A 15,770-nucleotide genomic window follows, 5' to 3' on the forward strand; every position below is an offset into this window, starting at 1 on the left:
GCTATCAAACTCAGTCATTTTGTCCACTACCATATTTAACTGTCTCTGCAATCTCTTCATTCCTCTGTCTGAAACCCCTTTGGTGAGGAGACCAAAACTTGTTGAGAGCTTCTGGTAGTTTCTGTTGAGTTTTGAAGCACCCTAGGACATTTTCCTACATCAGAGATGCTATATAAATGCAAGTTGCTTTTGTTGTTGCTATTCTTTTCCTTACTGTTGTTGGCTGCTGAGCCTGCTTAGGGGGAGGGCTTGAGGCAAACAGCCTTCATCAGGGCATGTTTCCCTCCTCCTGGGCCAGGAGCTGATGGATTACCTGGATGTCACAAATGGGAAAATAAATACAGGAGTATTTTGCTAACACACAGAGTAGGTAGGCACAGAGGCCAGTTTGATGGGGTACAGCTTAATTTGGGAATTTGGTGAGCGAGGGAACAGGTGCTGTTCTAGTATTTTACGAGACAAGAGTTGTCGGCAAGAGATAGCAAGACCCGAGAGCTAAGGCTTCAAGGTGACCAAGTAGGCATTGGTGAGCTTTACATTTTTTTCTCTCTCTAGGGCAGTAACTCTTTTGAGTACAAACCCGTTTCCATCTGTTCCTATTCAGATGAAGTTACATTGTTTCATAGCTTGCCATTGTGAGATTTGAACTCTTGATTGTTTCATAGTTTGCCATTGTGAGATTTGAACTCTTGATAATCTTTTAAATGAAAACCAAATCAACAAAATTGGGATAAATCAGGCACAGCCCCTAATTCAGGTCAGCTGTAAAACCAAGAACAAAGTTTTAAAGGAAACTTACAAACTTTAAATCAAAATGTGATTAAAGGGGTCAACAAAACACCCCAGTCCCCGCGGTGCCCACCGAGCACGGAAGGCCTCGAGAGTGCCAGCAGACACCGCGTGCTCCTTCTCCAGGGACATCCGGCAGCGAACGTAGCCGCGGAAGAGGGACAAACAATCGGGCGGGACTCCCCCGTCGATCGCCCGCTGCCTGGACCTGTTAATGGCCAACTTGGCCAGGCCCAGGAGCAGGTTCACGAGGAGGTCCTCCTCCTTCCCGACCCCCTTCCGCACCGGGTGCCCATAGATCAGGAGCGTGGGGCTGAAGTGCAAACAAAACATCAATAAAAGGTTTTTCAAATAACTAAAAAGGGAGTGCAGCCTACAACACCCTATGTATACATGGTCCACGGACTCCACAAGACCGCAAAAAGGGCACGTGTCCTGAGAGTCCGCGAACCAATGCATCCTCTTATTATAAGGGACTGCTGCATGCAACACCCTCCAACCCAGGTCTCCGATAGAAAGGGGGAGGACACCTCCGTAGAGGGCCTCCCATCGGGGGCTTCCGCCGCCGGACGGCAACAAGGCACGCCAGGGCGTGTCCGGTCGACGGACAAGGGCGAGAAAATGGAAGGTGTGCAGCAGCAGTCCGTACAAAAAGCTCCTCTTTGCCGTGCCAAAAGGCACAGAGGGCATGTCCCCGAGGCGGCTCATATTGCGGGGCACCAGCACCCGAGGGAGGGTTCGGGGCTTGGGGCCAATGTGGAATTCCGTCCGAACAGGGGAACGCTCAGACGGAAGACCACCGCGCACCTGGGCCACCTCAAGACCCAAAATAACGTCGGGTCCGAGCACGACCGTTCTCAGGTCTTGGATGGCATCGGCTGCGACCTGGACACTCACAGACGCGCGTCGCGCCAACTCCTGCGGGAGCATCCAGCCCAGTCCTCCGCCACCCAGCACGTCCCCGATCCTGGTCACCCCTGCGGCCACAGCCCTCCTCTCCGCCAACCACTGAAAAGGACGGAGGGGCGGATTCCTGAGCAGCGGCTCTCTGACGATAGCCGCTACTCCTGACGGGGGAGAGCTGCGTCGCGAGGCGACCACTTTCCAGACTTTGATCAGGTCCTGGTAAAAGACGGGCAACGCCTGCAAGGAGCCACCGAGGCCCAGCTGTTCTATAAACAGGAGCTGCACGTCATAATTCAGGCCGTGCACCTGACGGAAGAAATACGTCATCAGGGCACACCATCTAGGAGGAGGCTCGACGTAGAGGTATCGCTGCAGGGTCTGAAGGCGGAAAGTCGCCACCTGTGTGCGTAGGCACACTAGCGCCTGACCACCCTCCCTAAGCGGGAGACTCAGAACCTCGGCAGCGACCCAGTGCAATCTTTTGTCCCAGAAGAAGTCGACTAACAATCTCTGGATTCTTGTGACAAAGTCCGGGGGAGGGGTCAAAGTGACCAGCCGATACCACAACATGGCGGCGATCAGCTGGTTTATGACCAGAACTCGACCCCGGTAAGATAGCACTCGGAGCAGTCCTGTCCAGCGCCGCAGGCGAGCGGTGACTTTCGTCTCCAGTTCCTGCCAGTTTGCCGGCCAGGATTCCTCAGCGGGGCAGAGATGGACCCCCAGGTAGAGGAGGCTGGTCCTGCTCCAGGTGAAAGGCCTGAGCTCCTCGGGTAGGGGATCCATCTGCCACTGACCGACCAGGAGTCCAGAACACTTACCCCAGTTGATCCTGGCAGAAGAAGCGGCAGAGTAGACCTCCTGGCACTCGCGCATCCTCCGCAGGTCAGCCGGGTCACTAAACATAAGGAGCACGTCATCGGCGTAAGCCGAAAGGACCACCCCGATGCCCGGCCCGCGCAGAACCAATCCCGACAACCTCCTCCGCAAGAGGCGCAGGAAAGGCTCCACGCAAATAGAATACAACTGGCCAGACAGGGGGCAGCCCTGACGTACCCCTCTCCCAAAGCGAAGGGGCGCCGTCAGGGACCCGTTAACCTTCACTAGACACTCCGCGGCAGTGTACAGAAGTCGGATCCGGGCGACAAAATGCGTCCCGAACCCGAAAGCTCGCAGAGTTCCGAGTAAGTATTCGTGATCCACCCTGTCGAACGCCTTCTCCTGATCGAGAGACAGGAAGGCGCTCGACAGACCAGCCCTCTGGGAATGGTGGATGATGTCCCGGACCAGATGGATGTTATCATAAATGGTTCGGTCCGGGACGGTGTAGGACTGGTCAGGGTGGATCATGTGGTCCAGCACGGTGCCGAGCCGAGAAGACATGGCTCGGGCGAAGATTTTGTAGTCCGTGCTGAGGAGGGAGACCGGGCGCCAGTTTTGAAGAAGGCGGAGATCCCCCTTCTTCGGTAGCAGGGCAATCACGGCCCTGCGCCACGAAAGGGGCATCTCCCCGGTAGCAATGCTCTCCCCCAGGACCCCCGCGAAGTCGCTCCCCAAGACGTCCCAGAACGCCCTGAAGAACTCCACGGTCAGCCCGTCTAGTCCCGGGGTTTTGCCCCTAGAAAGACCGTCGAGTGCGCCGGTCAGCTCCCCCAGACTTATAGGGGAGTCGAGCTTTCCGGCGCACTCCGGGCCGACCTGCGGCAGGTCCTCCCACAAAACTCTGCAAGCTTCCTCACTGGACGGATCCGGAGAGAAAAGGGCAGTGTAGTAATCTCGGGCAATGGCCCTGATGCCCTCCGGATCCGAGACAAGTGATCCGTCGTCGGCCAGCAGCGTAAAGAGCTGCTTACGGACCCCGTGCCTTTTTTCCAGTGAGTAGAAGAAGGGAGAGCCACGGTCCATCTCCTTAAGGAAACAGATCCGCGACCTCACGAACGCGCCCCGAGACCCGACCAGTTGCAGGTCCCGCAGCGCGCCCTTCTTCTCATCGTACACCGACCGCAGGGCCGGGTCCGCGTCGGGCTGACGGAGACGTGCCTCCAGGTCCAGCACCTCCTTCTCCAACTCCTCGACCCTGGATTTGCGTCTCTTTGTCGACCCCTTCGCGTACTCTTGACAGAAAACTCGGACGTGAGTCTTGCCCACGTCCCACCATAGCCTCAAGGAGGGGAAGCCTCCCCGCTTCCTTCTCCAGCCGGCCCAGAAGCGACGGAACGAGTCCAGGAACCGCTGGTCTTCTAACAACAGGTTATTAAAATGCCAGTACGTGGACCCCGTCCGAGCGCAGAACGAAGTGAGCTCCGCCCACACCAGACGGTGGTCCGTGCACGGAACCTGCTGTATAGAAGCAGCCGGAACGCAGGACACGTACGCCTTCGAAAAGTAAAGGCGGTCGAGTCTGGACGCTCCGACTCCAGGTGACACAAAGGTGAACACGCTGGAGTCAGGATGGAGATTTCGCCAGACGTCCACTAAGTCGAAGGACCTGACCAGGTCCCGCAACTTACTCACACCTCGCGTGCAGTGCGGGGTACCGTGACGGTCCCGGACCCCGAGGGTGCAATTGAAATCCCCCCCGAGGACGATGCACTCGCCAGCGTCGATGGAGCCGAGATGAGTGGACACTTCTTCAAAGAAGCTCGCTTGCTGCTGCGTGCCCAGGGGAGCGTACACATTCACAAAGTGAAGCACCGCCCCCCCCAGACGCACAGTCAGGTGCAGCAACCGGCCTGGCACTGGCTCCTTGACCCCCAAGATCTCCGGCTGAAAATGCGGGGCCAACAAGATAGCCACCCCGCCAGAATTGGAGGCTAGGTGACTCATGTAGACCCCCCCTCGCCACTCCAGGAGCCACGTGGCTTCGTCTCCCGGAACGGTATGGGTTTCTTGCAGGAAGCACAACGCATACTTCCCGTCCCTGAGGACCGAGAAGTTCTGGAACCTGCGCTGTGCGGCCCTGCTGCCGCGGATGTTGAGGCTGGCTATAGTCGTCTTCATTGTCAAAGGTACATCAAATCTTCACCTTAAGTCATTAAAAAGAAGAAGAGGACTTTTTAGTCCTTCCTCTCCTTCAGGAGCCCAGCGAGAAACGTTTGGACCCTCCGCCGCGCGTTCCTATCCAACTCAGGAGACTTGAGAGCCTCGCGAGTGGACCAGAACACCAGCGGAAAAGAATGCCACCGGTCCAAGGCCAACTGAACCCTGTCTCGGCGACCGCGATGACTCGCCAAAAAGTCCCGGAGTTCCCTTGGGGGGATGAGGGGGGAGTCAGTGGAGGGCACCAGGGGATCCACCGCCTCGCTTGAGAGCGACTCAGCGTAATCTCCAGCGCTCACCACGGACACCCCGTCCTCCTCCAGGTCGTCGCCTCCAGCTTCCGACCCCTCCCCCGCATTGAGTACGGGGGCTGATTCGGAGCTGCCAGCTGGCCCCACCTGTACCTCGATCCCACCCCCAGGATCAAGGCCAGAGGGGTCCTCTCTGGTCTCCTCTAAACGTTTTGGGTCAGAGGGCAGCGGCAGTTCTGATGCCCGCTCTCCTCCCGGCACCGGGTCGTCCGGGGAGCTCAGGACAAGCTCCTGACCTAAAACTAGGACGCCCGGTGCGAAGGTTTGGGAGGGAGCGGGAAGGCCTTCCTTTTCGCCGCCACCCAATGACCCGTTAACATTTTTTAAATTTTGCAAGTTACAGTCCCCCGATGAGCCAGAAGGTACCTCGGGGGTATCGAGGGTCTCTGAGTCGGGCACCACCTCAAGGGAGGTGCCTTCAGTGACCCCCGAGGGGCCCTGTTCAGGGGACTGCAGCAGGTTGACAGGGGTAATAGTGGTGGGAGTCGGTGCAGGGGTTTTGAGTTCCCCCAGAGGACAGGGCGAGATTTTACTTGGTGGAGACGCCACCACCTCTTCATCGGGGGAAGGGACACACCCAACTTCTTCAGTTTGGGCATCACCCACCTCCTCCTCCGAAGCGTGACGTCTCTTCCGGGTCAGGCCGGGGGCTAGGGAGACCTCCATTTCCGAGGCCCCCTCCTCCTTGTCCAGCCCTCCCGGACACTCCACCCTCTGGGTTTTGGGTGTTAGATACCCCGGCTCGGGGTCCCGCGTCCCTTCCCCGCCGGCCCCGGGAGCACGCGCAGGGACGACGCCGGGCCCAGCACTCGGCGCCTTAGCACCCACGGGCCCGGGAGCACACGCGGACACGACGCCGGGGCCGGATGTTGTCTTTTCCCCCGAGCCGGTGCTTGCAGGTGTTTGGGGGGTTTGGGGCGTTTCAGGGGCCGCCTCCAAATTTCGGGTCTTCCTCCGCGCCTTCTTATGGCGCGGGGGCTCTCCCCCCGCCTCACCGGCAGCCGAGATGGCAGCTGCTGCCGGGGTCGCTTCCCCTTGCGGGGAGGGAGATGGAGTGGTGGCGGGGGGAGGAGGGGCGGTGCCAGCCGCGGCCGCTTGGGTGGGGCTCGTGGCCTTGGAGGCGGGGCAGTTCTTTCTTACGTGCCCCACCTCCTTACAGGCATGGCACCGCACACCCTCCGCGGTCCAGAAGACCCGATAGGCGGTCCCCTCAAAATTAACTGAGAAGGCCCCCTCCAGGCACTCCTCCTGGGCCAAGCGGACGAAAACTTGGCGCCGGAAGGAGTACACGTGGCGGAGGGCCGAGTCTTTGAGGCCGAGCGGGACTGGTGCAACCCCCGACCTGACCTCCCCCAGCTTATTAAGGTGGGGGAGGAGGAGCCCACATGGTATAAAGGGCGGGACATTTGAAATAACAATCTTCTGGGCGGTGGCCTCAAGGGGATCCACCGCCAGAAAAGTCCCGCCCACAGTGAGCCCCTTCTGCAGGGCGAGTCGCACCGCCCGCTCGGACCTCAAGAAAAAGATGGCCCTCCCATACATCTTTGAGGCCGCGACAATGGCTGAGGGGCCGACAACCCCAGCCATAGCCTTAACGCAGGCCTCAATAGTCATCTCAGGGTGAGCGTAGCATTTTACCCCGAGGGCCCTGGTGAGGAGACGGAATGGCGACAGGGCAGCGGGAGCAGCAGGAGCTGCAGAAGCAACCACCCCCGCATAAGTCTTTTTTGTAGGGCCTGCCACCGGTGACAAAGCCGCCTCCACATTAGCCCTCGAGGGCCCGGCCACAGGAGATGTTGAACTGGCTTTAAGGCCAGAGCCACGCCCACCCTGGGAAGGATTGGCCATTTTTTTTTTTTAAATTATATATATTTTTTAATATATATTTTTTTTTTTATTAAATATACAATGTTCCTCCCTAGGGAGGGAGGTAGTAATAACCTCCCCCTTTTGTACAGGAGAGGAGAGGAGGGAGAGGAGTGAAGGACAGGGAGGCACAGGAGGGAAAAGGGAAGAGTCCAGGTGGGTGTCTCCAGTGAAAGGTGGATGTTGGGTGGGGTGTGATGATCTTCCTGCAGGGGGAGGCGATGTCTTCACCAGCCACCGCTGGCCTTACTGGGAAAGGGCTGGGTGGGGCGGGGGGGGTAGCAGAATGGTGGTTTTAACCACACACCCCCCTCTCTTCCTTCCCCAAACCTTCCTGCAGTCTTCTTTCCTCCCCCTACAAAACACAGTCCTTTATTGCCCCCACCTTACACAAACAATAATGTTGGACACCCACCTAGGATGTTGTTTTCAGACACAGTCCTGGCCTCCTGGCCTCCCTCTCTCTCCTTTTGCTCCACACGGGCAGGTCCAGCAGCAGCAGCAAACACCCTCAAGTGCAGGTCCAGCAGCAGCAGCAAACACCCTCAAGTGCAGGGGCAGCAGCAGCAGCAAACACCCTCAAGTGCAGGAGCAGCAGCAGCACACAGCAGAAGCAACAACCCCAAAGGCAGCAGCAGAAACAGTTGAAACACTGAGGAGCAGCAACACCAACACCACACACCTTCTCTCCTCAGTACCAGGAAACCAACTGAATCCACAATTACCTCCACGAGATCGTTAGGAAAGTGAACTCTTGATCTGGGGGTTACAAACCCAGTACCATAACCACTTGGCTATTTAGGCCAAGCTTCTCTCTAGGGCAGTAGTTTAAATTAGCACTGGGGAGATATAAGTACTGTATTAAATTTATAGCTTAATTAGTTAAACTACTTAATTTAATGACAAATAATCCTTGATTGATATTTCAAATCTTGAAACACTAATTACAGTAGTTAAACAAAATACAATAGACATGGCAGGGAGGTGATGTGTTGCAGCTGTAGCATGTGGGTGTGATAGACACTAATGTGATCCACAACAATTGCATCTGGAGTAAGCGTCTGCAATTCAAGGAAATTCAGCTCAGAGTTGATGAGCTGGAGCCCAAGCTTCAGACACTACAAATCATCAGAGAAAGAGAAAATTACATGTTCCAAAAGGCAACCACACCCCTTAGGTTAAATACTTCAGATTTAGTCCATGGTCAGGGGTAGGAGGGTATGATTATGACTGAAACAGGAATGAGGACCCAGAGATAGCACTGGTCCCAGAGATAGCACTGGTCCCACAAGTGTGAGGCTCTTTCCACCTGTGTGGATGCTAGCAGGGACTGAAGGGAGGATAAAGAAACTGACCATAGTACTGTGGTGCAGGGAGCCATTAAAATATAGTTAGGGTGAGAGATACTGTTTTTTTCAGAACTGAGAGTGAGTTCCAAAGGCTGTGTGGCCTCCCAGTACCAGAGTTAAGGACATCTCCTTTGAGAGGAACTTGGAGTCAGAGGGGAAGGGTCCAGTTGCTGTGGTCCACGTGGGTACCGATGTCATGGTTATGACTAAGAGAGAGGTAGTGTTAAAAGAATATGAGCAGCCAGGGGCTAAATTTAAAAGCAGAACCATAAAGTTAATGATCTGTGGATCATTATCCAGTGAGGATCATTTTTCAATCCTCACTAGATACAGGTGAGGTACCAGAGGATTAGAGGTCTGCGAATGTTGAACTATTGTTTAAAAAGGGTGCATGGGATGGGCCAAATGATTATAGGCTAGTTAGTCTGACTTTGTAGTGGGCAAGTTATTAGAATCAATTTTGATAGCCAGGTTAAACCGTCACTTAGAAAGGCACGGATTAATCAGGGATAGTAAGCATGGTTTTGTTAAGGGAAAGTCATGTCTTACTAATTTAATTGAATTTTTTGAGGAAGTAACAAAGAGGATTGATGAGTGCAGTGTAGTTGATATGGTCTACATAGATTTTAGTAAGGCATTTGACAAGGCAGACTGATCAAAAAAGTAAAAGCCAATGGGATGCAGGGGATTGTGGCGAGTTGGATCCAAAATTGACTCAGTGACAGGAAGCAAAAGGCAATGATCAACAGATGTTTTAGCATATGGAAAGCAGTTTCCAGTGGCATTCCTCAGGGTTCAGTGTTGGGTCCCTTGCTGTTTGTTGTATATATTAATGATTTGGACTTAAATGTGAGACGTGATTGGGAAATTTGCACATGACACAAAAACCGGCCATGTAGTTAATAGTGAAGAGGTTAGCTGTGGACTGCAAAATGATATCAATGGTTTGGTTGAGTGGGCGGAAATGGAATTCAATCTGGACAAGTGTGAGGTAATGCATTTTGGGAGGGCAAACAAAGCAAGGGAATACTCAATCAACAAGAGGATATTGAGAGGGGTAGAGGAGTGCATGCCCACAGGTCCCTGAAGATGACAGGAGAGGTAGGTAAGGTGGTAAAGATGGCATATGGAATGCTTTCCTTTATTGCATGAGGTATAGAATACAAAGGCAGGGATGTAATGCTGGAAATGTATAAAATGCTAGTTAGGCCACAGTTTGAGTTTTGCTCTCAGTTCTGGTCACCACATTACAGAAAGGACATAATTGCTCTGAAGGGAATACAGAAGAGACTTACAAGAATGTTGCCAGGGTTGGAAAATTGCAGCTATGAGGAAAGATTAGGTAGGCTGGGTTTGTTTTCCTTAGAACAGAGGGGGCTGAGGGATGACTTGATTGAGGTGTACAAAATTATGAGGGGCCTAGATAGACAGGGAAGGCTTGATTCCCCTAGTGGACTGGTCAATTACCCAGGCGCACAGATTTTAGGTGATTTTAGGCAGAAGGACTAGAGAGGATATTCAGAAAAACTTTTGCACCCAGAGGATGGTAGGTGTTTAAAATTCGCTGCCCAGGTTGGTTGAGGTGGAAACTCTCAACTCATTTGAAAGGTACCTGGATATGCACCTGAAATGCTATATCCTGCAAGGCTATGGACCAGATGCTGGAAAGTAGGATTGGAATGGGTGGCTAGTTTTTTCAGTTGGCACAGACACAAGGGGCTGAATGGCCTCTTTCTGTGCCATAATATATCTATGGTTCTATGATATGGATTACTACCTGAGCTATGAGGGAATTAGCATAGGGTAAATAATTTTAGAGAGCTGAATGCGTGGCTTAAAGATTGGTGTGGGAGAAATGGTTTAGGACCAGTGTTCTAGCTAATTGAATAACTGAGACTGTAGGGCTGTAAAGAAAAGTAAATTAGGGGATGAGGGAGGGTTCAAGGAAATGGAAATTTAGGATGTTAAAGAGTGGCATTATGGTAACAATAACCAAATTGTGACAGTGAGGGACAAAGTGTACAAACACAAGAGTGCACCAGCAAATCGGGTCAGTGTAGGGAAAAATGATAAAAAGACAGAACTGAAGTCTCCTTATCAGAATGAACACAACATTTCTAACAAGATAGGTGAATTGATGACACTGATAGAAATAAATGGGTATATTTTAGCAATTACAGAGACATGGTTGCAAGGAGACCGAGGCTAAGATCTGAATATTCAAGGGTATTTGACATTCAGAAGGATAAGAAGAAAGGAAATGAAAAGGAGGTAGGGTAGCTCTGATAATAAAGGATGAGATCAGTACAGTAGTGAGAAATGATCTTGGATTGGAAGATCAAGATGTGGAATCAGTTTGGGCGGAGATAAAAAATAGCAAGCGAAAGAAGTCACTGATGGGAACAGTTTATAGGCCCCCAAACAATAGTTACACTATAAGACAGAGCATAAATCAAGAAAAAATGGGGGCTCATTAGAAAGATATTACAATAATTGTGAGTGATTTTAATCTTCACATAGATTGGACAAATCAAATCGGCCAAGGTAGTCTTGTGGATGAGTTCATAGAATGTATTCTTAGAATAATACATTGTGGAACCAACCAAGGAACAGGCTATTTTAGATCTACTCATGTGCATTGAGAAAGGGTTAATTAATGATCCCATAGTAAAAGATCATCTGGGGAAGAGTGATCATAACATGATAGAATTTCTCATTCAATTTGAGGATGAGAAACCTTAGTCAGAAATTGGTGTCTTAAACCTAAATAAAGGCAATTATAAAGGCATAAAAACAGAGTTGTTTAAAGTAGACTGGGAAACTAGGCTAAAAGGTAGGACAACGGATAAGCAGTGGCAAACATTTAAGAAGATGTTTCATAACGTTCAACAAAGATAAGACTTTGATGAATTATTGTGATTAACTAAGGATGTAAGGATGGTGGCAGTGGCACAGCATTATTGTCACTGGACTGGTATTCTAGAGACCCAGGGTAATGCTCTGGGGACCTGGGTGTGAATCCCACCAGGGAAGATGGTGAAATTTGAATTCAATAAAAACCTGGAATTAAATGATGATGACCACGAAACCATGATTGTCGTAAAAAAACCCACCTGGTTCACTAATGTGTTTTAGGGAAGGAAACCTGTTTCCTTACCCGGCCTGGCCTACATGTGACTCCAGACCCACAGCAATGTGATTGACTCTTAAATGCCCTCTGACCCCAATTAGGGATGGGCAATAAATGCGGGCTAAACTAGTGATGCCCACATTTCATGAACAAATATTAAAAAATTAATTGAAAGAGAAAGCTTACAATGCTGTGAAGATTAATGGCAGGCCAGAAGGTTGGGAAAACTTTAGAAAGCAGCAAAGGATGCCTAATTAATGCCAAATTTTCATTCTTGTGTCTGTCCTAATGGATGAATAGCTTTGACAGTATGTCTTTTATTTTTCAGCAATATTCCAATCTATATTAATGATTTGGATTAAGGACGGAGAGCACTGTAGGCATAATTGCTAACGATACAAAGATAGGAGGGAAAGCAAGTTTTGAGGAGGTTATAAAGAGTATGCAAGGGGATATAGATAGGTTTAATGAGTCGACACAGATTTGGCAGATGGACTATAATGTGGGAAAATGTGAGGTTATCCATTTTGTTAGGAAGAATAGATAAAACATTATTTAAAGGGAGAGACTATAGAATGCTCTGGTACAGGGGGATCTGGGCACATGAACCACAACATGTTATCATGCAGACACAGCAAGTAATTAGGAAGACAAATTGAATGTTGGCCTTTATTGCAAGAGGCATAGAGTATAAAAATAGGGAAGTCTTGCTACAACTGTACAGGGCGATAGTGAGACCCTACCTAGAGTACTGCATACAGTTTGGGTCTCCTTATTCAAAGAGGGATATACTTGCATGGGAGGCAGTTCACAGAACGTTCACTATGTTGATTCCTGGGATTAAGGTGTTGTCTTATGAGGAAAGGTTGAGCTATACTCATTGGAGTTTATAAGAATGAGAGATGATCTTATTTAAATATTAAACATTCTGAGGAGGCTAGGCAGTGTAGATGCTGCAGGGATGCTTCCCCCATGGGGGAATCTAGAACTAGGGGCATAGTTCCAAGATAAGAGGTCTCCCATTTAAGATGGAGATGATGAGGAATTTCTTCTCGCAGCAGGTTGTTGATGTTTGGAATTCTCTATCCCAGGCAGCAGTGAGGCTGGGTCATTGAATATATTCAAGGCTGAGTTAGACAGATTTTTGATCTACAAGGGAGTCAAGGGTTATGATGCACAGGCAGAAAAATGGAGTCGAGGCCATAGTCAGATCAGCCAAGATGATACTGAATGGTGAAGCACGTTGGAGGGTCCAATGGCCTATTTCTGTTCCTGTTTGTACTTATGGCTTCCCTAGGACTGTGCGTTGTGCCTATTGAACTTTCTAGTGTTAGTTGCACTCAAGCACAGAAAGTCTCTTCCTCCCCATAGCAGGTCAATTGAGATTCAAGTGGGTCCCATTTATGCCGATTCTCATTCATTCACTCATCTGTAACCGGCCCATTTGTCCTGAAGTGCTCTTCACATTGTGCACTAACTTCCTCCTCTCTATTTTCCTTGCAGGTTCTGGTTGGACTCTGAGTATCTACAACATGCGGACCCCACCGCCGATGATCATCGGGATTGTCAGTGCTCCTGTCGGGCTGGTCTTGGTGTTTGTAGCTGTCTTGACCCCGCAGTGGCGCCAGGGGCCCATTAACTTGGGGAAACACACAGCCGTAAAGTCTGATGGTCTGTGGGAGTCGTGCCTGGAACTGCAAGACACTAAACAGTGCTGGCCGGTGACCACAGTGTACCAGCGGGACGAGATTGTGCAGTGGTCCAGGGCCCTCATGCTGAGCTCCCTCCTGGTATGTGGAATGGGGATCATTGTGGCCAGTGTAGGGATACGCTGTTGGATGGACTTTCCCCTTCGAAATGTAGCTGGGGCCAGTGGAGTTGTCATTATCCTGGCTGGATCTCTGTGCATCACCCCACTCACTCTCTACATGACCTCCATGCAGAAAATCAACCCCGACACTCACACCCAGTATCAGAGTGGGAGCTCGCTGTACTTTGGTTGGGCGGGAAGTTGTATTGAGATCTTTGGAGGAATAGCCCTTGCCCTGAGCTTCACCTGTCCAACGTTTCAGAGATGCAGAGAGTCAGGACAAAATGCTAAAAGATCCTATGAGGTTGATTACTAAATGAAATCATTGGGCACCAGCCTTCCATTCCTAACATGCTACTTTACATTAAGGATATATTAAATGTTAAGTCCCAACCAACTGTGTGTGATGTCTTCATTTAGTTAATAGCATCAGTGTCCTAGCTGGGTATGTATTCATTGTGACTGATAGGTTTGCCAATCCTGGATTCTTCAGGAATTAAAGATTAATCTCCATAACACTCTGGGGAAGAAAAACCCAGGAAAAAAGTCATGTGGCATTAAAACAAATAACTTTCTTTCAACACTTCAGCTCATCAGTTATAAAAATATTGGCGATGGGAAAGAAAAGACCAATGGATTCCAATCGGTAATGAAGTGGTGCATCATGAGAGTAGCCAATGGGAGAGGCATGGGGCCAGATAGTAAGGGGGTAATGAAACCTCGAGGAATACATCCAACTAAGTTGGCAACCCTAATGACTCAATCAGTCCTATATTTATTCAGTCGGTAAATGAAGTGCACAGAAATGGACTCTAAGCAAGGCTGCAAGCACCTTTTCTAGTGAATGAGCTAGGTGCTGCAGCATTTACTTGAGTCAGTTGTTAACACCTGTCAGCTGCCTCACAGGATTTATCAGCTGAACTTCCAACTGAAAACAGAAAGTACATTGAACCAGCTGATCTCATTATGGCAGAAGCTACAACACTACAATTGGCCTCAGTGCCCTGGCTTAAGTAGGGAAAAATTCAACTAGGGCCTGCTTCCTTACTTCCTCAAAAAATATACTTTATTCATAAAATTTTGAAAAGGTGCATTACATTACAGTTAGAATTTGACATTACATAAAGTGCAGTAGAGTTCAATTTATTTCAGTACAGTTAGTGGCAATCTGAAGTGCCTCACTACACTTACAATTATTGTACAAGTTAGATGTACAATATGCAATTACATTTCATGTCAAATGTTCTAGGGTGCATAAGATCCAAGGGGTTTTCTATGACTTGCAGCTCTTCAGTGCACTATGGCGGAAGGGCCTTAGACTGTGGCTTTTCCCCATTGAATCTTTGTGGTGAGTGCCCCAAGCTTTAGTGCATCATTCAGCACATAATCCTGGACCTTGGAATATACCAGCTTGCGACCCTCAGTCACAGTGGAAGACCAACAGGTTTCAGGCAGACCAAAGAGTATCTTTCACCCAGTTGATGGTCCTCCAGGAACAGTTGATGTTTGTCTCGGTGTGCATCCCTGGAACAGTCCAAAGAGCATAGAGTTACGGAGCTGCTCGGGATGAACCTTGACACAAACCATTGCACTTCTTTCTAAACCAGGGTCCGGTTTCTATTTCAGCGCCCATCGTTGACCTTAGCTGGAGAGCATGGGTGTTGGGAGATGGTAGGATCAAGCTTAATTCTGATACCCTCCACAATCATAGATGAGGGAATCTCCTAGTTCCACTAATCAGTGAAGGGAGTGTTGCAACTTCTCTTGAGCTGAACCCTTGGAGAGGCATCCTTTGACTTTCCCTGAGACATTCCCATCAGACTTTAAAAAATGATCCTTTAGTTCCCTTATCTGTGCTTTGGTGGAAAGGGAAAATATCAGTAGAGGATGTAGAAGTCTGAGTGCCATCCCCATTGTGAGTTGGACTGCTCCATGCCATGTACTCCCTTCTCCTTCCTCCCTATCCCTGCCTGCCAAACCCCTGGGCATCATGATCACTGGACAATATTACATTTACAAAGGAGATCTGCCTTTGAATTTCATATTGGCTTCATTCAATGCCTTTCCATTTGCTATAGCTTCCATTAATGGTATGAACAGACCACAGTATTCCAGCATCAGTCAGTAAAATAAAATAAAACCACTTTTATGACAGCCTGTGATAGCACATGGTGTACCTATCAGCTGTCAATGTCTGTGAAAACATCTGCTGAAAGAATTTGAATGGGAATTCGAATAGGAAATGGAAAGTGCTGAGAAAGTGGCACACTGAAAGCCCAGGAAGATCAAACTGAGGTTTTCAAAAAATTTTGAGAGGGTAAAGAGTGAAAGAACGTGTGATGAATCTGTAACGGAGCCACAGACTGAGGATTATCACTTGAACAACAGAAGGGAAGTTAGAAGAAATAGTTTCAAGAAATATTAATAGAACAAGGAATTGTCTTATGACAAAGGGCTACTGAAACAGAGATGGGAAAACTATTTAAAAGGACACTCGATAAATGTTTGAAAAGGAAGAATATGGGAGGGAAAGGGGATTTCAAGTAACCAGCTCCAGTTAGAGAGCTAGC

At 49.8% G+C, this 15,770-nt stretch overlaps 1 protein-coding gene across 1 annotated transcript in view; it reads left to right on the forward strand.

Moving 5' to 3' along the window:
- Positions 1 to 15,770, forward strand: part of cldn23l (claudin 23-like) — a 47,334-nt gene that overhangs the window by 20,836 nt on the left and 10,728 nt on the right. The window contains exons 2-3 of the mRNA XM_041212254.1: positions 12,894 to 13,504; positions 13,790 to 13,846. Coding sequence (XP_041068188.1) covers positions 12,923 to 13,504; positions 13,790 to 13,846 — 639 coding nt within the window. The 5' untranslated portion in view covers positions 12,894 to 12,922. The remainder of the gene's footprint in view (positions 1 to 12,893; positions 13,505 to 13,789; positions 13,847 to 15,770) is intronic.

This window comes from Carcharodon carcharias, chromosome 19, assembly GCF_017639515.1.
Source record: "Carcharodon carcharias isolate sCarCar2 chromosome 19, sCarCar2.pri, whole genome shotgun sequence".
Taxonomy (NCBI): Eukaryota; Metazoa; Chordata; class Chondrichthyes; order Lamniformes; family Lamnidae; genus Carcharodon; species Carcharodon carcharias.